The sequence below is a fragment of the Sus scrofa genome, chromosome 15 (assembly GCF_000003025.6).
Source record: "Sus scrofa isolate TJ Tabasco breed Duroc chromosome 15, Sscrofa11.1, whole genome shotgun sequence".
NCBI classification, from domain to species: Eukaryota; Metazoa; Chordata; class Mammalia; order Artiodactyla; family Suidae; genus Sus; species Sus scrofa.
This window is the reverse complement of record NC_010457.5, coordinates 137880270-137900610: the sequence shown is the minus strand read 5'-3', so window position 1 is coordinate 137900610 and position 20341 is coordinate 137880270. Positions and strand designations below refer to the sequence as shown.

Sequence of the window (20341 nt, the reverse complement as noted above, 5' to 3'; positions counted from 1 at the left end):
TTACTTAGAACACCCATCACAGTGCAGATGCTGTGTAATTAGTGCCATGTAAAGAGTCCCACATACGGCAAATGCAAGTTTTGCTTTTTGGAATTTTTTTCTCCAAATACCTTCTGTCTGAGGTTAGCTGGACCCGTGGATCTAGAACCCAGGGGTAGAGCTGGTGGTGGTTACCACTGCTGGTGGTAACAGACGGGGCCCCGGAGAAGGGAGACGACAGGAGACAGTGCGTGGGGAACGGGGTCTCCCGGCCCTCGGCCTGCAGAACCGCCATCCACCCTGGCGACCTGAGCACCTGCCCACGAGGCTGCCGGGGGCTGTGCTGTGGGGCAGCTGGGGGCTCAGCCAGATGTTGAGGCCACTCCCGGTGAGCCCTGCTTTCTAAGGTTCTTTTGTCCTTAAAAAGCAATCTCGTGATGTCACATGGATACTTCTAGCCTTCACACCTCCTCAAACGAGACAGAATTACTCTTCAATCGGGCCGAGCGTCAGCCGACCCCTTCTGGCAATGGAGCTGCAGACTGGCAGCCGGAGCTTCTGGGACTGGTGACGAAACCTCCTACTCGTCTACCTTCTGCGCCCCAGTCTACTGCCTGCACTCATTTTTCAGCCAGTATGACTAAATCCAGTCTGAATGCTCGTCCTGAGCACCTGATGTTTGCCCTGAGGCTTCTAGAGCACGGCCCCTCCCACATCCGGGAATGGGTCCCAGTGAATATCCCTCAACAGCGGGGCCCACGCGACCTGTAACCGAATTGACATCTACAGACCTAGGCTGTCAATCCGTCAAACTAAAGACATCTTTTAATGCAAAGCACAGAACAGGGTATGGATAGAATTAAGGCCGAAATTACTTCTCGGGCCAAAACTGGCTAAGATCTAGGAAAGTGATGGACATGATATGATATAAACCTTAAGCTGACATTTTGAGCAAAAGTAAAATATTTGTCACATTATCGTTCACTGAAGAAACATATTCAAGAGAAGATGATGCCCACTCAATCTGGAAATGTCTGCATGGCTATAGCTAATCACCAAATTAAGTATCCGGCGTGGTCACCACTACGGCACAGGTTCAATCCCTGGCCCAGGAACTTCTGCAAGCTGCAGGTGCAGAGAAAAAAAAAAAATGGAAAAAGACCACAGCTAATCAGATTCTCATACTCCAAATTCTTAAGTCACATACAAACATTTCCAGGAGAAGCTCCCCGATCCACATCATGGACCACATCGCAGGCTGAGCGGAGAAGGCCTGCGTCCTCTCAGCCATCTTCCCAGAGCTCAGACGCATCATGCTTTGTTTCCAAACATATGATGGAAACTTTACGTTGACATTTTGAGCATTTCCATGGCCTATAACATATTTATGGTGCCCATCTGTACCTATGTTTAAGTGACGTTGTTGATAATTTGGGGGCGATAATTACATTTTATATCCAAAATCTAAAACACAGAGCCTACATATGGGAAAACACTGTGCTATTAGGGGACATAAAACTGTCACCTTATTTCCTAAAAAATAAAAAATAAGAACAAACAAAACCCTGTAACTCTTCACGGTTAAAATCAACCCCAGGGGCCCCCCATTTAGCTACAGAGGTCTCACCGATGAAGAAATATCATAGCGTATGTCCTTCTTAACTTCCTTCATAACAAGGTAAACAGGAGCGATATTCCCAGCAAGAGACCATCCAATGACACCTGGACCACGAACTTCCAAGCGAAACATACAGGGATCCCGAGCAGAGTTTCAGTAAGGCGGGGATTTGGAAGGGCATTTTCCCAACAGGGTTAAGGAATTTGTGACGAAAGTGCACCATCTAGTGAGCAAAATAAGAAATAACTTGAAGGCTTATTCGGATCACAAGTAAAAGAGAGTAGGACTGAAATTCTCGACCCTCATGCAAGAATTTAGCTACCCTCTGTTTACCATAATGAAAATATACTATGTTTATAAGGTCGCTTTATCCATCAAGAGCCATTTCAAGATACAACAGGCTCTCATCTGCCCCAGTAAGTGCTTCTTAAAGAGTCACCCTCCTCGCTCCCGATGGGTGGGCGCCCCCGAGGCCCTTGTGCCACTTTCCTTCAGGACAGAGAAACACACACCCAGGGTCTCATGTGAAGACACGTACGACCCCCAGCAGACCCAGAAAAACGCAGCCTACGTGACCGGGAAGATGAAGAGTCAACACACAAGAACTTCAAACAAAGAGGAAAAAACCCAGGAAGAGAAATCGCTCTGAGTCTAGTTCAAAACAAAGCATTTCAAGGAAAAGAAAAAGCACCTGAATGTTACCTTCACAGAACAGAGCAAATGAAAAAACAGCCAGGAGAAGACTGTGTACAAGGACAGTGAAAGATCAGGAGAGAGAAGCCTTTCAAGAGTCCTTTCAAGCGAGGGAACCTCTGACGCCGCCGGCCCGTCCTCCAAAGCACCGGCGTTTACAAAGACTGAGGAGCAAGCGCCGTCGAAGCATGAGAAACTCCGCCATAAAGCTGCTCTCGGGCTGTTCCTCAAAAACGTCATGAGTCTGCAGGAAGAAAATGCTCGGCGATTGCAGCAAGTTGGCATCCGCTCTTGGAAAGAGCGAGGGGCAGTCGGGGAAAGAGAAGCCTCGGCGCGCCCGACCCGCGCAGCCAGTCCCTCGCGCTGCCTCCCGTCCATCCACGCAGCGGGAATTGGCTTTTCTTCCGACGCAGCTTCAAAGACCGGCTGCAGAGACGCCCAGGCGACAAGCACGTCTTTCCTCAGCCATGCAAAACGCACTCCCTCCAAAAACTAAAAAGCGCCCAAATGAAAGGCACACACAACTTAGGTGCAAGCAGAGCGAACTCCTTCCACGGGAAGTTCGGAATGAGACAGAGAAGACACGCACGCAGGGTGAGACGAACACGCATCAATCGGCAACAACCAGAGACGGGTACGGCCGAGACTTCCCATCGCCTCTGTGAAATCAGGGTGCACTGAGGTCTGGACCCCAAATGTGGAGAGTGGACAGGGCGTGCAGGCGCCCAGCGTCTCTAGGAACGGACTATAAAGTGTCAATCCCAGAGCACAGGCACCATCACACAGACCATGTGCAGTTACATTCGCGTCCCCCCAAACTTTAAAAACCCTCATGTTTGAAAACTAAAAGCCACACTCCTAAATAGGCCGCGTGTTACAGAAGAACTAATAACCGAGGAATTTTTAATATTCAAAATATTCGAAATTTAAGGATAAAGCATAATTAAAGGGAAATATGGTCTTAAGTATATTGTTTAAAATCATAAAACTACAATAAATGAGCTGTGTTTGTGACTCAGGAGGCAAGAAAGAGTGAACCCCACAGCCATCAAGAGCCAGAGTGAGGAGCGGGAATCCAGGGCGCGGAGCTCAGACCCGAGGCTGACCTTTGCTGGAGGACGTCCAGCTACTTCCACGGTTTCCCCAAGTCTTGCGAAGGAAAAAAGACACAAAAGTTGCGGACGGAAACGACACCTACAGATGTATTTTTAAATCATAAAAGTGTCTTGAAACATTCTTTCGCCATGACTTGGTAAAACGTGGGTGAAAAGGCAGTTCCCTGGAGAAGCACCAGGAAGGGACTGCTGGTCGCCCCTGCATCGGCCCTCCCTTCTTGCAGCGACGCTGGGGGGGGAGGGGCTACAGTGCTGCCTGCGCTACATGCACCTGCCAGGGTCAGAGAACCGAGGGGGGGTGACCGCACGGGGGGAGAGGGAAACGGCGCAGGGGAGGAGGGGGACCAGAGGCGACACTGTCCTGGGAGCCAAACGGAGATGCCTCCTCTGAGAAGCTTTGCTACAAAAGGAGGGCAGACAATGGCCAAGAGGGAGCGCGTCAAGTCAAGAAGGATGAGGAGTTCCTGTTGTGGCTCAGCAGAAAAGAACCTGACTCGTATCCATGAGGACATAGGTTCGATCCCTGGCCTTGCTGAGTGGGTCGCAGACCCGGTGTTGCCATGAGCTGTGGTGTAGGTCGCAGATGCGGCTCGGATCCTGCGTGGCTGTGGCTGTGGTGTAGGCTGGCAGCTGCAGCTCCGATTTGACCCCTAGCCTGGGAACCCCCATATGCCGAGGGTGCGGCCCTGAAAAGCAAAAAAAGAAAAAGGAAAAGGACGATGAACAGAAGTCCAATCACAATCACAACTGGATTTCCAGGGGAGCCACACACAGCGATTCTAAAATTCATGCGAAGCCAGAGAGATCTGCGAGTAAGAGCCAGGACAACCGGGGAGTGGGGAGGCGTGAGGGGACAATTAGAGCATCTTTCCCAGGCACAAAACAAAGGACACAAAGCCGGACCACACAGCAGAACCCAGAAACGCCCATGAGGGGCAGCACCACGACAGGGAGAAAACATAGACGCCTGCCCCCAACACGAAGCCAACTCCAGACGAGATCACAGCGGAAAAGGAAGCCTGAGACTTACCAGAGGAGAACTACTCAGACCGCCTGAGGTACCAGGACCGGACCGACTGGTTTAGACGAGAGCAAAACAGCTTATCAAGAAAAAGGCTGACTCAGCTGTATATCAAAATAGAAAGGTTTTGTTACAAAAAGCCGTCAAGTTAAGCGAGTCACAGGTTGGGAAGAGAGGGGTTACACGGAGCATTCTGCCCCCACGTAGGGGGCCCCAATCCGGGTTGTTGCGGAGCTCTTCGTGCGTCTGATAACCTCTGACCTCGTGAGGTGCAGGAGGTCACGGTTCTGGAATCAGGAGTTCTGCCACCAGCAGCGACTGCACCAAGCCGTCCACGCACAGCCCCAGCAGAGGGAACGGCGACAAATCAGAGCTGCCATGAGCACTAAAGAAACGGAGACCACAGAGCACAGCCACAGAGCCCCGGACGGCCACATCTTTGTCCAGTACGACGACGCCACAAGCGACGCTGGAACATCTGGATGCCATATGCAAACATATATCAATGCACTTCAACCCACAGCTCACACTCTACAAAAATGAACTCGACGTGTGAAACCTAAAGCTGTGACATCTCTAGAAAACGTGACAAAACCTCTGAGACTGAGGGTCAGGCAAAGACTGCTCAGTCCCAACACCAAAGGCACAAGCCACGAACAGAACAAACTGATGGCTTTCAAATTTTAAACTTCTGCTCTTCGAAAGACACTGTTAAGAAAAGGGAGAGACAAGCCACAGGCTGGAAGCAGGTGCGAGCAGGGCGTACGGGACGGAGGTCCCCAGAACAGCCTGAGCGCACTCAGCGCGCAGCAGCAAGAAACCAACCAGCCCGAGTCAAAGAGCTTGGACACCTGAGCAAAGTGCGGAAGCATCTGTCCACACGCAGACTTGTTCACAGCAGCGTCACTTGGAAGAGCCCCCACCTCGAAACAGCCCACATGTTCACCAGCTGAGAAACAGGTGAACACCCGGGGGAAGCTCGGGACAGCGGCCGGCTTACTCCTAGAGGTCGGGAAAGCCGACTGCTGGTAGGCACAGCGGCGGGGCTGTCGCGCAAACTGGTGACTGATGGATAAGGGGCGCCAGGCCCAACGAGACGTATATACCAGGGGATTCCCGCATGCACAATTCCAGGAAATGCACACTTACACGGGTGACAAAAGGCAGACTAGCACTGCTGGGCCTTGGGGGGCAGGGGAGCATAGAGGGAGGTGGGGGGCGGGGAGCACCAAGGGAGGTGAGGGGCACGGGGAGCACAGTGGGAGGTAGGGAGCACGGTGGGAAGTGGGGGGCAGGAGAGCACAGACAGAGGTGGGGGGCGGGGAGCACAGAGGGAGGTAGGGGGCAGGGGAGCACAGTGGGATGTGGGGGGCAGGGGGAGCACAGTGGGAAGTGGGGGGCAGGAGAGCACGGAGGCAGGTGAGGGGCGGGGGGAGCACGGAGGGAGGTGGGGGGCTGAAGGAAGGACAGGGGCCACTCCGGAGGGCCGGGCGCAGGTTCACTGTCCCGGAGGTGGCTGCACAGGGGTGCGGAAAAGACTCTCATCCCACTGGGAGAACACATCAGCAGAGCCGCCAGGAGGAGTAACTTGGTGGCACCTGGGGACACTGAAGTCCTGCCTGCAGAGCCGTTCCAGGCCTGGCGCTGCCTCTGAAGCAGGGGGGGCACAGACTACCGGCCCAGGCGGGGTCCTGCTGCTGTGAATGCAGCCACACTGGCGTCCGGGCTCTGGCTGCTTGCAGGCTCCATCGGCAGTGCTGAACCTGATCTATTTCCTATCCGACTCTCAGAGAAGACGCCGCTGACTGCTGCTTGGGAGCGACCGCGCTCTTGTGCCAGGACACACGTCCAGGGGCCCGCAGGGGCGCGGCTCACAACCGCGAGAGGCTGCAGCATCCAAAACATCCCGAGAAGGGTCTAATCAGTAACATTCTGGACTATCGTTCGTCGTCACAGTGAAGAGACCAGATCGACAGGAAGCAAAGCAGGCAGGCTCTGAGGGCCCCGTGCTGCCTGAAGAAAGCGCCCCGCACGACCTAGCACGGTAAGAGTGCGAGGGTCACACCCAGTTTGCCTGTGGTTGCCCCATGAGGACAGCCTGGAGCAGGGGCAGGAAGGACTTCGACACCTCCATTTATTTTTTTTTTTAAAAAAACCTAATTATAATGTTTTTAGAAGTTAAATTTAAATCTGATGTTTAACATATACCAAAGAAGCCGAGACACCTGCTTCTTCCCGCCCAACTGTAATTCACATCGCCCCAACTGTACTTTTTTAAAGCAGCAAATGTTCACCAAAAAGACCATTTTTTTTCCCTTTTATCTCCTAAAGTCAAAAGATCGCCTCATCTGAAATTTACTCCTCACAGGAAATTGAAACGCAGGCCTAGTGAGCTCTGCATAAACAACAGAGCTATAAAATTTAAACCAACTGAAGCTTCAAAGGCTACCTACAGCAACAGCCTGGGGCACACGCCCGAGGTTTCCGACAGTACTGCAGAAACAGTGCCCGGATGGACACGGGACCACGGCTCAGGCCCATGAAAAGAACAATGATGCAATAAAATCCCACAGCAACACGAAAGGCATCCCGTCCTTTCCGAAGAGCCTGGGGCAGCTGTGAACGCCCAGGGCTGCTGTTCAAGGGCGCCCCCTAGTGGCAGTTTCTGCCCAGCGGCCACTGCCGGCCACATCTTGAAGCCAAACCAGGACACTTTAAACAAAATTATCAAAAACCAATACCCATTCTTTCAACCGGAGGGAAAACAAGGTGTCTGTGTGAGTGTGTGTATAAAACTTATGGCAACTGTTTGCTGCTGCTAAAGCTAACTAATCAAGAAACTTCTGTTAAAAAAAATGAAGAGGAGTTCCCGTCGTGGCGCAGTGGTTAACGAGTCCGACTGGGAACCATGAGGTTGCGGGTTCGGTCCCTGCCCTTGCTCAGTGGGTTAACGATCCGGCGTTGCCGTGAGCTGTGGTGTAGGTTGCAGACGCGGCTCGGATCCCGCGTTGCTGTGGCTCTGGCGTAGGCCGGTGGCTACAGCTCCGATTGGACCCCTAGCCTGGGAACCTCCATACGCCGCGGGAGCGGCCCAAGAAATAGCAAAAAAAAAAGAAGACTTTTTTTCCAGGCACCGTACCAGAGACACAGCTGTGGCACTGCAGGCACACATCCAGGCCTGCAGGTGTTCCCTCCAGGTCACCCCAAGCAGTGGCTGATGGGAGGCTGTGGGTCGCAACAAAGTCACATGATACACCTGAAAGGAAGTTGGCTCAGAGACCAGGAACAAATAGCACATGTATTTAAAAGCCAGGCTTGGGAGTTCCTGCCATGGCGCAGTGAAAACAAATCCGACTAGGAACCACGAGGTTGCGGGTTCGATCCCTGGCCTCGCTCCGTGGGTTAAGGATCCGGCATTGCCACGAGCTATGGTGCAGGCCGGTGGCTACAGCTCCGATTTGACCCCTAGCCTGGGGACCTCCATATGCCACGGGTGTGGCCCTAAAAAGACAAAAAAATAGAAAATAAAACAGAAAAGCCAGGCTTGAAAACTTCCCAGGCTGTCATTTCATAATCAGCCAGGGCCACGCGCACAGCTGCCCACCCTGCAAGCAGAAGGGACAGACGAGGCAGGAAGGAGGCCAAGGCCCCCCGCAGGACAGGACTGGACGTGGGTCCAGGGAGGCAAGAACACAGAGAAAAGCCCTGAACCTTCCATCCCCCCGCCTGGGGTGGGGTGGGGGTGGGGGAGGCTTGCGAATATGTAAATGGGCGTCACTGATGACCACACACTTGAAAGATGTTTTAAAGTAAACGTGTGAAACAGACTACCACGATGCCAGAGTTTACCGACTGCGTTCTGTTACCTTTTCTCCGGGTTTGGGTGACAGCTGCGACTTCTCATAATCCTTCTTAGTCTCCAAAATTTTTTTGACAAGTCCTCCTGTGGAAAATCAGTGGTTTTAGGTTAAAGCGATTCTCTGCCTTAAGAAGCTGTCCTAGTCCAAACAGGGGGGATATACTAGGTTCTGATCCTTCCTCTTTCCACCCTGACTTCGAGCAACCTTTACGCGATACAAGAGCAGAGCCACCCATTCCGCCTACGGTAGGCAAGACGTCCTTCACACGCGGCGAGAGGCATCAGCGTCTGCTTTTTTAAAGAAGGGTTACTTGTGGGGTAAACATAAGAAAAGCCATTTGAAGAGAACCTTGTTTGCTACATTTGACCTTGGAATCATGTGACTATTTTACATAAATAAAACGAAATTAAATCAAAAATTTCAAAGCCTGAAACCTGAAAGCAGAATGAAACTGTAACTGCAGCAATGTCACACTGGCAAGCATAACCTAACGGAGAAGAATTATTTCCTAACCTGAAAACAGTGACACCGGCCTGCACCCCTGACAGGCCCTGCACACCGAGAGCCAAAGGCAAGCAGACCCACCAAAAACAACCCTCAGGTGTCTTCAGGCACCGTGGTGGTGAATCACCAGGCGGCTGCTCTCAACTGCTGTGTGTGCATCACGGCAGCAGACAGCTGACGGTGTTGGGGGCCAGGATTCTGGGCCCGAGAGAGAGATGTACGTACACAAATGAGAGAACTTAGGAGAAAAAGTGTGCAGCCATACATCTGACTTGGAAACACCAGTAGAAAGTCAGGATGTTACTTCCTCACGAACAGATTAGAAAACTCCTACAGGAGTTCCCGTCGTGGCGCAGTGGTTAACGAATCCGACTAGGAACCATGAGATTGCGGGTTCGGTCCCTGCCCTTGCTCAGTGGGTTAACGATCCGGCGTTACCGTGAGCTGTGGTGTAGGTTGCAGACGCGGCTCGGATCCCGTGTTGCTGTGCCTCTGGCGTAGGCCGGTGGCTACAGCTCCGATTCAACCCCTAGCCTGGGAACCTCCATATGCCGCGGGAGCGGCCCAAGAAATAGCAACAACAACAACAACAAAAGACAAAAAGACAAAAAAAAAAAAAAAAAAAAAAAAAAACTCCTACAAACAATGACCAACCCAGAAGCCATGCGCGGCCTGGCTCCTTGGAGACATGGGGCAGGAAAATACACAAAACGAGCCGAAAACTGTCACACCGGAAACAAGGAAGCTACAAAGTCTACTGGGACATGTCCAAAGGCCCCCAGAAGGTAACGTGAGCCAGGCTCCCGACCAAACACCGGGCCACCGAGCATTAAGCGAGATGGACTGAAATGAAACACATCAAGTGTGGGAAAAACCGTGAATTCATATCGACATCAGAGCAACCACCACCAGGAGCTCCTGCTATGCTGCAGTGGGTTAAGGACCCAGGGCTGTCTCTGCGGAGGCACGGATTCAATTCCGAGCAGGTGCGGTAGGTTAAGGATCTGGCAGTCTACACCGCAGCTGCAGCCGAGATTCGATTCCTGGCCCAGGAACTTCCAGGAGCTGCAGGTACGGCCAAGAGAGAAAGCAAACCATCACCACCACGGCATCGGCAGTGACCCCTGAGGATGCCAGGAAACCAAGGCACCACTATGAACATGAGCAACAATGGGGAGCATGAGCTGGGCCTTGGATCCAGGCGGCAAAGGCCTGGGGAAGGAAAGCCTCACGGCCCGAGCCCTGCGGGGGGACGAGACTGTCACCATCCCACGAGGCTGACGACCAAGCGGAGAGACAAGCAGGCGTGATGAAGAACCAACACCACCCGTCAGAGGGTCTTGCCCCAAACACCTGAATCTGACCAAGTCTCGAGAACCACTTTTCAGGAGCAGACGAACACGTAAAAAACCCACAACACCGGGGCTACTGAGCAACCGTGCGTGACTGAAGGACAACCGACCAGCCTCTTCCACAAACAAACGACATGGCAGGGCAGGGCAGGCGACGGGTTAGCAGGGACGTGGGCGCTGGACCAGTCACCTGCGCACCCAGGGACCGCATCTGGCTTCTGACTCAAACCCACAAACTAGGAAAAACCACATGAAAACCACCAGAAACAAAGCAGCACCTGATATGAAGGAACGACTGCTTTTTTAACAGGCGGTAACGGGACTGTGACGACGTTTTTCCAAAGCGAACACGTCCACAGAGGCACGGATGCTCTCCAGGACTCGAGGGCAGGCGGGGGAGCGGGGTTCCAGCGGGCGGGGGACTCTGATAAAACGAGAGGACCGCTCGCTCGCTGCAAAAGCCGCAGCACACGCCGGGTTCAGAGGACCGGTCTCTGCCTGCGAGTGTCGGAAGCACAAGACACCGCCGTGGCGCTTGGGGAGAAACCACACTTCAGAACCGCCCGTTTGGGAAGGACCTCGGAAGTCATCCAGTCCCCGCCCCACGTGCAGAGGAGAGGTGACGTCCCCCACCTGTCCCCCCACCCCACTCCCCGACCGCAGACCCACCCCGAACCCGCGAGTAAGACCACAGCCCTGGGAGAAAGTCTCTTCCTGCTGCCCAGACCCTGACCAGACCCAGCGTACAAGGCTCACTTCACCAGATCCTTTTATTTAAAAAAAAAAAAAATTTTTTTTTGTCTTTTTAGAGCTGCATCCACGGCATACGGAGGATCCCAGGCGAGGGGGCCAATCAGAGCTGTACCTGCCGGCCTGCACCACGGCCACAGCCACGCGGGACCTGAGCCGCGTCTGCGACCTACACCACAGCTCAGGGCAACGCCGGATCCTCAACCCACTGAGCGAGGCCGAGGGCCTCGTGGATGAAAGTTGGGCTCGTTAGCCACTGAGCTACGACGGGAACTCCCACCAGATCCCTGTAAGACCCACGAAGCGGACGCCCGGCGCGCCCCACTCACCGTGCTTCTCGTCTCCTTCTATCTCCACTGCTTGAACCTGAACAAGGAAGGAAGGAGAAAAGGAGATTCCGGTTTGTCGAATTCTCAGAATCAGGATTTCGTGGCTCTCATCAGAGGAATGACGAACTTAGAGAGGGTAGCGACCCAGCTGAAAAGAGGAACCTTCTGTCGCCCTACGTCTGAAGGCCTGCGTGTCCGCGCCGCTCCGGTTAACTCACCAGCTCGAGCTCGGCCGTCTCCGGGAGCTGGGGTGCTGCCTCCACCACAAACTCGTCGTCGCCCTCGGTGTCAGAATTCTGCGAATCTACAATCACGTGTGCGACGGCCTTCCCGCTCCCCGTCCTGAGTGGAAGAACACGACACCCAGGGAGAGGCGAGCTTTCCCCAGCTTGCTCGGCCCCGCAACCCAGGCGCTCCCGGGAGAGGGGCTCCGCCCAGAACCACCCCCAGAACCACCGCACCGCGGGCCGGCCCGGGGCGAGCTGACGGCTGGCCACGTGGAGGGGCCCCGCCTCCCCAGGGGGAGGAGCCAAGGCAGGGGGCTGGCCCCGAGGTGAGGGCCTCTGCCGGGCCACTGCCACCCTCCAGGAGGATGCCTCCTGCCACCGCCTCCTCTCTCCTCCTGCTCGGGGCTCAGGGGAAAGAGCCAGACAGAAGTCACTCCCAGGATCGCATGGCGCCCTCACCCCCCGGGCTCTGTCCCCTCCCCGCCCCAGCATCTCCTGTGCCCCCCTCCCGGGGATCGCCCCACCCCCAGGCTGCCTCCTCTCAAACACAGAGACTCTAATGTCCCCTGATGCTGCCCCCCGCTCCTGCCCCATCCCTTTGCTTCCCTTTGCAGCAAAACTCAAAAAGCACGTCCACGCGGCCTCCAAGCCCGCTCTCTATCTGGAGCCCACCCGACCTACGGCCGGCTTTCACGTTTCCATTTCTTGTTCTGCTTTTTTGTACTTTAAAGACCACACTGTACCCACGGTAGGTCTGTCACATGTATAAAGCCCGCCTGTGGCTTGTCTTTACGCTGCTCATGACTTTCCGACCACCTTCTGTTTCTTTCTAATCTTTGTGCGATTGAGCCTTTCATCTTTTGATCCTGTGTTTCCCCCTAATTATTTGGATGCTGAGAAAACCCTCTAGCTAGAGATCAGAGAGATGCACCGTCCCGTGACCGCAAGGGCACGACCGCGGGAACGGTCACCTGTGTCTTCCCTCACGTCCCCCTGAAGCAGGTGGCTGCTGCGGGCTGAGGCAGGGCCTAAGCCGGCGTCTCTTTCCCTCGGTGCCAGGCCTCCCCAGCACCCTCTGCTGCTCTCGCCCCCTCGCCCTGTGCCCGCCCCACCCGCCGGGAAGCCCCGCCCCTCGGTGCAGGTGCAGGTGTAGGTGCGGAAGGCAGGGCTCACCTGTCCGTCAGGAGCGCCTCGGTGCTCTCCTGCCGTCTCACCCGGGGCGGCGCTGGCCTCGCGCTCCCAGGCCGGGGTGTCCTCCTAAACCCAATAGCGGAAAACCAGAGGAGGAGTGAACAGCCGCTCCTCGCAGGGGACAGAGGAAGCACATGAACACCGATTCCCAGGCCACCATCAACCTGCCAGTGAGGACACGGTCGGCAGGGCCCCGGCAGCATGGCCACCGACACGACCGACCTGAAGGCGTCCATCTCGTGGTCTCATATGCTCATGAATTTTTTTTTTTTTTTTTTTGCCTTTTTGCTATTTCTTTGTGCCGCTCCCGCGGCATATGGAGGTTCCCAGGCTAGGGCTCGAATCGGAGCTGTAGCCACTGGCCTACACCAGAGCCACAGCAACGCGGGATCCGAGCCGCGTCTGCAACCTACACCACAGCTCACGGCAGCGCCGGATTGTTAACCCACTGAGCAAGGGCAGGGACCGAACCCACAACCTCATGGTTCCTAGTCGGATTCGTTAACCACTGCGCCATGACGGGAACTCCTATGCTCATGAATTTTAAGGCACAAAAAGGAATCACACAACGACCAGGAGTCAGACCATGATGTGATTTAGCCAAACTATGAATTCCCCTAAATCTCTAACTCCGTCCGCGTGCCTTGGCTACGGTTAAACGGACACCTTCGGCCTTCTCTGCCCAAGCATTTCCTCACACCTGGGCTCAAGCCCGGGAGGCGCTGCGGGTGGGCAGAGGGAAGCGGGCAGCGGCCCGGGTGGGACCAGCGCACACAGACCTGACGGCGGCTGGGAGCTCGCTGGGTGGCTGGGAGTCCTCCAACGCCTCGCACTTGTCCTGGCCAGAGGGTCCGACCTCTCCTTCTGAAGGACGACGAGGCAACCGGCAACGTGCAAGCAAAGACACAAAGAGCCAGTAAATGTGGGAAAAGCCAGCAATCCGGCAACTGCCCACATAAATGGGCTTTCCAGCTATCATGCTGATGAAGATAAAACAAACACTTGCCATCTAACCTGAGGCGAGATCTGGGCACAGGGGACCGCTCAAACCTCGGAGATACAAACTGGTTCCACTTCTCAGGAAACAGAACCAAAAGACAGGTGAGGAAGTGGGCAATTTACCTTAAAGCAAACACAGCCCGAGGACAGAAACGGGCGCGTGTAAACCCATGTGTCCAGACGCCCACCTGTCATCATTCTCAAGAGTGACAGGCCACGGGACAGCTGAGGATGGCAGCCTCGGGGGAAACAAGGTCACCACTTTAACGTCGCCGTCGGCAGAGCAACGTGTCCAAGAGGGACACACCCCAGGCGGGGCTCTGGAAGGACCTTCGTTCAAGCGACGCGTGGCGGGAGTCCCAGCGCTTTCCGTTCTCTTCTTCACATTTTACGGCCGTCCTAAAGTTTTTTACTTTGGCTCTGTGCCATTTCTATTTTATTTTATTTTATTGTTGGCCCCCCACAGCATGCGGGGTTCCCGGGCCAGGGATCAGATCTGAGCCCCCGCTGCGACTGAAGCTGCAGCTGCAGCGACATTCCTTAGCCCAGGGAGCCGGGCCGGGGATCAAGCCTGGGTCCCAGCGCTCCTAAGATGCTGCTGATCCCGCTGCACCACAGTAAGAACTCCATGTACCATACTATTTTTATAATCTGAATAAAGTTGCCTTCATTTTGATAAAAAATTTAATCAGTAAACAATAAGCCCAAACTATTACACTCACTCTACTGTTTAAAGTAAAAGGGCTTTTACCTTAGAAAGTAGTGAAAATAAAACAGAATCTGATTATTGGAAAACCCTGGAAAAAATCTTGAAATGCATTCTTTCAAAACATAAAATAAGAAAATTAAATCTTAAACTGGTATAGTTATGTTTCCCTATGTTACTTTCACCAATACAATTTAGGCACCACACATCTGAGGGCACCTTGGAAAGCTACACGCGTGGATTCCGCTTACATCAAACACATTTATCTAAGGCCGGCCATTCCTTACCTGCATCGCTAGGGGAGTCACCTGGGAAAAAAAAAAAAAAAAAAAAGGCACATCAGAAAAGCACCTTCTGTGTTAGAACCTCCGTGAACTAAACGAGCCCGACGGGGTCCGAGAAGAACAGGGGACGGACCACTCTGGACGCCTATCAGGGAAGGTCATTTCCTCACTGTCTTTGCCAGTTTCCTGCCTCAGCTTTACTTTCAACGAGAGAAGGACAAAGACCAAACAGAACCATGACTCCAACGTGTTATTACATGAGAAGAGCAGAGATGCGGAGAAGGTGAACCTCAGAGGTGAGAAACACAACAGAGGAGGGGGCAGGTGGCAGAGCCTGGAAGCCACGGGGAGGCCGGGACGGGGCCGGCATGCGGGGCCGGCCTGGGCCGCGGTCACGTTCGGTGGGACCAGCCCAGCAGCCGCCCTCCTTGCTCGGCAGCAGGTGCTTCTCCCTGGGCTCCAACAACAAGAACGTCTCCCAAGCCTGAGGCGGGCGGGCGGGCCTTGGCCTCTTCACCAGGGCCCTTGCCCTTCAAGTGCTGCGTGGTGGGGACAGACAGGACCCCTGCGCCCACAGTTAGTGAGCGGAAGCGCTGCGGGGTGGGGCGGACCAGAACTGTCGCTGTGTCACTCTCAAAGCGCACGAATGAGTTTGCAGGAGAGCCAAACCGCCACGGATGCAGGTGAGGCCAAGGACACTCGGGGGTGCCCATCCCCCACGGCCACCTGCAGGCAGGGACACCCCACAGGTCCCCAGGGATGGGCCTCGGAGCACACAGGCACAGAGGCTGGAGCTGTGTGTTGGCAGGAGGCCCTGGAGAGCTCTCTGTGGCCTGTGGACACCACAGTCAGAGCCACAGAAGCACTGCCCCAAAGAGGGGCTCTTGAGGTGAGGAGCCCTGCTCAGGGCAACAGGACCCACCTGCGGGAGCACAGCGCCTCCCAGAGGCCCCGCCCACAGAGGGACACCGCAGAGGACAGGCCTGGAAGACGGGCCATGGGCTGCTTGCAAAGGAGCCGGGAAGGGACCTGTGCGACAGCCGCTGTGCGACTTGGGCCTCGGACTTCCTGCAAAGCCCATGCCCTCAGCCCTGGGGACAGACTGTAGGTTCACATGGAGCCCGGAAAGGTTCCTGGGTGGCCGGGGGCAGCTGAGTTACGAGCTGATGTCCAGAGGGAAGGCGCACAGCAGCCTCCATCCTGCGCCAAGGGGGCCCGACCCCGCAGCGCCCCCCAGTGTGGATGCTCAGGCCCTCTGGCTCCCCCTCAGCACCCCCACCAGCTCAGCCGCATCCCCAAAAGCCAGGGCTGAGGCCCCGACATGGCAGCCTCCCCCCACCGCGCCCCACCCCAGGCGAGGGCACCCACAGCCCAGCTCCCACCACCAGCAAACGGCAACAAGCCATCCTCTGAGCTCGGCCTCGGCTGTCCCTGAGCTTCTGAAATCTGCTGCTGCTCCCGGACCACAGCCTAGGCCCTCCTCTCCCTGGAGCACCGCCCAGCCTCCCAGACGAACTCACCCGACCGCAATTAAGCCACTCGCCCTACAAGTGTCATGAGCTTCCTGCTGCTACTGTCCCCAACATGGTCACCGGCCCCAACTCTCACCACCGCCCCGCAAGGCTCCCCTGGTCCCCAGGGCACAGGCTCCCACAGCCCTGCTCCAGCCTGGCCTCTGCCCACAAACACCCTCCCTGCCCGGAGCCTCAGCGCCCACCACACAGTAGCCTTCAACAGACATATTTGGTTGGAACAAGCCGACCACCACCAGGCGCCCCTGGCCCTGCCCCGTGCTGGGATGCTGGTGCTGGGGTGCGGCTGGGCCTTAAAAAGCCTGGTAGAAGTGGCACGGCACTGCAAATCAACTGCGCTTTAATATGAAAACTTCACAGACGTAAAAACTGTTTCTAAATAACTTTTTTAAAAAAAAGCCTGGTAGGAGCTCCAGGGCCTTAAAGAACAAATGCTGAGCAAGTATTTGAGCAGGACTCCTTTTTTGAACGCTGAGGAAAACTATGCCGAAAGCAGACTCTCCCTGAGGTTCGACTTCAGACTCTCCAAGCACACAGGTCACGGAAAAGCCAGGGTCCCGACGGTGCTCTGAGCTGCGCGAACGGCCTCTCCGGACACGAGGCCTGGGGCTGCCAGCTCGGCCTCCGGGACCCAGCAGGGGCCCCCTGGCTCTGCACTGAGTCTCAGAAGGAACAGTGGGGACGCGGGAGGTGTGCTGCCATCAGGCGATGACCAGAACGTTCCACCCTCTCTACGTAGAAGGGCACCTTCGGTCCCGACGGCGCCGAGAACGAGGGTGCGGCCCCGTGTGGGTCGGAGGGCCGGGGGGCTGCGGCCGCGGCCTCTGGGAAGAGAGGCGCCCACAGAGCCAGCGTGTTGCCCAGGCGGGAAGGGCCTCCTTCTTACCTTTCTGCTTCACTGCGGGCTCGGGCTCAGCGCTGTCTCGCCACAGACCAGCTGAATCAGCATCTGAAACACGAGCTGAGTTAGTTTTGGCTTCTTCTGTTCCTGACGTAAGACAGTTAAAATGGAGCCTCAAGAGGGGGCACGGCAGGCTGGCCAGCGGGCTCCGTTAACCTCACCGAGCTCCACTCCCGGCCCCAAGTGTACCAACGAGGACCCCGGGCGGCACTGCAAAGAAGGCAGGGGGTCCCTCCCAGGCATGGCCGGGGCACAGACCCCGAGCCCATCAGCCCGGCCAGGCGGAGGCCTGTGGCCCCACAGCCAGAACCCCGCTACGTCCAGAACCACCCAGCACGACTATCGGCCAGGCCTGGGAGTCATAAGCTGCAAAGAGGCTGCAACTTCCGGAAAGCAGGACGAACAGGAAAACGATGCCCAGCCTGGTGCTCAGCCTCAGCCATGCGGAGAACTCCCAAATACCCGCCTCCTGATTACTGAGTGACGTGCAAATATTTATAAAAACAGAATATATCAAATGCCTAAGTAATAAAATATTTTTCTATTAAAAACAAAAGGAGTGGATGCTGGAAGAACAGATTTTGAATCGTGGCAGCACCCAGGGTAGAAACCTGACTTGTCACTAAAGCCCCCCCCATCCCCCAACTCCCTTAAAATCTCCATCAGGAGACAAAAATAAAACTGGGAGAAAGTTTCCTTTCCTGAAACCCTATCTTATAATTTCTTAAAAGCACTCAAAGAAATGGCTTGTGTTAGAATTAAACTGCCATTAATGATCAAAGAACTGCTTTACTTTCTGTAATGGAACTACATAAAATGGACAACATAATTTTCTAAAAAAATTTTTTTCGATCTATTAAAATGCTGACTTAAATAGTCTGTTTCAAGGAATTAATTATTTATGATATCCCATAGAACGCAGCCAAAAAACCAACAGGAAACACCGTTCAGTTCTGAAACAAACAAATCTTGGCGTTCCCGTCGTGGTGCAGGGGAAACGAATCAGACGAGGAGCCATGAGGTTGTGGGTTCGATCCCTGGCCTCATTCAGTGGGTTAAGGATCTGGTTGGTGTTGCTGGGAGCTGTGGTAGGTCGCAGGCACGGCCAGGATCCTGAGTGGCTATGGCTGTGGTGTAGGCCGGCGGCTAGAGCTCCGATTAGACCCCTAGCCTGGGAACCTCCATATGCCATGGGTGTGGCCCTAAAAAGCAAAATAAAATAAAGCAAATCTAAATGTAAGTTTGGCAGCTATAGATTATCAATTTTAAAAGAAAACATCCCAATAACTTTTAGGTGTTGTATATTATTTGAAAGTGTCAAATATTTTCTATACTGTGCAAAACTCACCAGCATAGTCAGTAAATTACAAAGGCATTATTTCCGTCTGTAGCTTAAGAAGAAGGCTGCCCTGCACAATTTTATCTTCTCAAAGTTCTTTCTTTTATGAGAGGCCTATGGCGGTTGTTTTAACATTGCTAGTTGTAGTCTCAAGTAAGCTTCTGCTAAACCCCAAGATCACGCGGATAGAAAGAGTATATAAAGCAGACCACACATTCACTAATAATACTACAACCCACTCTTCTTTCTTTGTCTTTTGTCTTTTTAGGGCTGCACCCGCGGCACGTGGAGGTTCCCAGGCTAGGGGTCGAATCAGAGCTATGGCCACGGGCCTCCACCACAGCCACAGCAACGCGGGACCTGGGCCGTGTCTGTGACCTACACCACAGCTCACAGCAGTGCCGGATGCTTAACCCACTGAGCAAGGGCAGGGATCCAACCTGCATCCTCATGGTTCCTGGCGGATTCACTTCCACTGCGCCTCAACAGGAACTCCCTACAACCCATTCTTAATCACAGAAGGCAGTTTAACCAGCTTGACAAACAACAGCTCCAAAAAGACAACACGCCCAGAAGGAGTAAAGACCACTGCGAACTGGCCCCCAAGTCAGCACAAGTCTCTTATCTGAATCACTGGCAATCACGGAACCTCGTAGGTAAGAACGTGGCCTTGGTGTCAGACCTGGAGGCTCTCGTGTCACCGAGCGTCGTGCCCTGAGTGGGCTGTGGCCCGAGTGCGGCCACACGGAAAAAGCAGGGGCAGTGGGCAGAGCCCAGTGTCCACACCAGCGCCTCTCTCAAAACTTGCCGGCCAGCCCCATGGCCCCCAGCATGGCACAGGCGGCCTGCCATTCTGCCTGGCTCTCTGCAGAGCTGAGTGGCACAGGGTCGCTGACCACATCTTGGTGGAAACGCACACAACCAGGGTTTGAAATGAGGGGCCCCAGGGATCAGTCTCGGCATCACATGGTCAGATGCAGAGGCTTTAAGTGCATCCTAAGGACACGAGATAAAGGGCCCAGCGTCACATGGGCAGGGGCGAGGGCGAAGCGACGTCTTCACCTCAAAGCTGATCAAGAATACGGCGGGGGCGGGGCGGGGGGGTGCTACATAAGTAAAACGACACCCCAAGGAAGCAATCGGACAGCTGGGGAGGAGAGACACTGTGGAGACAGGCGAGCCTGCAGAAAGTACCGTTCTGGAGCAGAAGGCAGGGAGGAGCCGCTCCGGATTCAAAGACACAAGAGACAAAAAGAACAAGAAAAGCGTGCAGGGTGCTCACCCTAACAGGACCTGGTGTTTAAGCAAATAAAACTGCTGAGACAACCAGAACACAGCCTGGGTCTTAGATGCCCTCTGGCAACGAGAAATCTCTTCGGTGAAACTCTGATTTTGTGGTCGTGCAGGAACATGTCTTTTTTGGTTTTATGAGCTTCATGCTGAAGAATTTAGATGGAATTTAGAGGTAGAGTGTTAAGGTGGTTGGGTTTTTTTGGCTTTATTTTTGTTTTCTTTTTAGGGCCGAACCTGTGGCATAAGGAAGTTTCTCCAGGCTAGGGGTCAAATCAGAGCTGCAGCTGCCGGCCTGCGCCACAGCCACAGCAACGCAGGATCCAAGCCGCATCTGTGACCCTCACTGCATCTTGCAGCAATACGAGATCCCTAACCCACGGAGCGAGGCCAGGGATTGAACCCACATCCTCATGGGCGCTAGCTGGACTCTTAACCTGCTCATCCACAATGGGAACTCTAAGAGTTTTTTAAATACTTTGAAACAGTTCATAAAGATACATCACGAAGGGTGGAGCAAAGAAGCCCGCTCGGGAGTAGGGCTGAATCTAAGTTTGAGGTACATGGGTGTGGTTCACGCCCGGCTTTCTGCTTTTCTCTCCTTTTCATAGTGAAAAAGCCTGAACAATAAAACAAGATGAATTGAAGGAA

The 20341-nt window shown here is 54.4% G+C and overlaps 1 protein-coding gene across 1 annotated transcript in view; it reads right to left on the bottom strand.

Moving 5' to 3' along the window:
- The window catches only part of TRAF3IP1 (TRAF3 interacting protein 1), a 48714-nt gene that overhangs the window by 11715 nt on the left and 16658 nt on the right, over positions 1 to 20341 (bottom strand). The window contains exons 8-14 of the mRNA XM_021074958.1: positions 17047 to 17109; positions 14632 to 14652; positions 13419 to 13503; positions 12622 to 12705; positions 11440 to 11563; positions 11222 to 11258; positions 8293 to 8369 (exon numbers count right to left, since the gene is read on the bottom strand). Of these exons, the coding sequence (XP_020930617.1) occupies positions 8293 to 8369; positions 11222 to 11258; positions 11440 to 11563; positions 12622 to 12705; positions 13419 to 13503; positions 14632 to 14652; positions 17047 to 17109 (491 nt within the window). The remainder of the gene's footprint in view (positions 1 to 8292; positions 8370 to 11221; positions 11259 to 11439; positions 11564 to 12621; positions 12706 to 13418; positions 13504 to 14631; positions 14653 to 17046; positions 17110 to 20341) is intronic.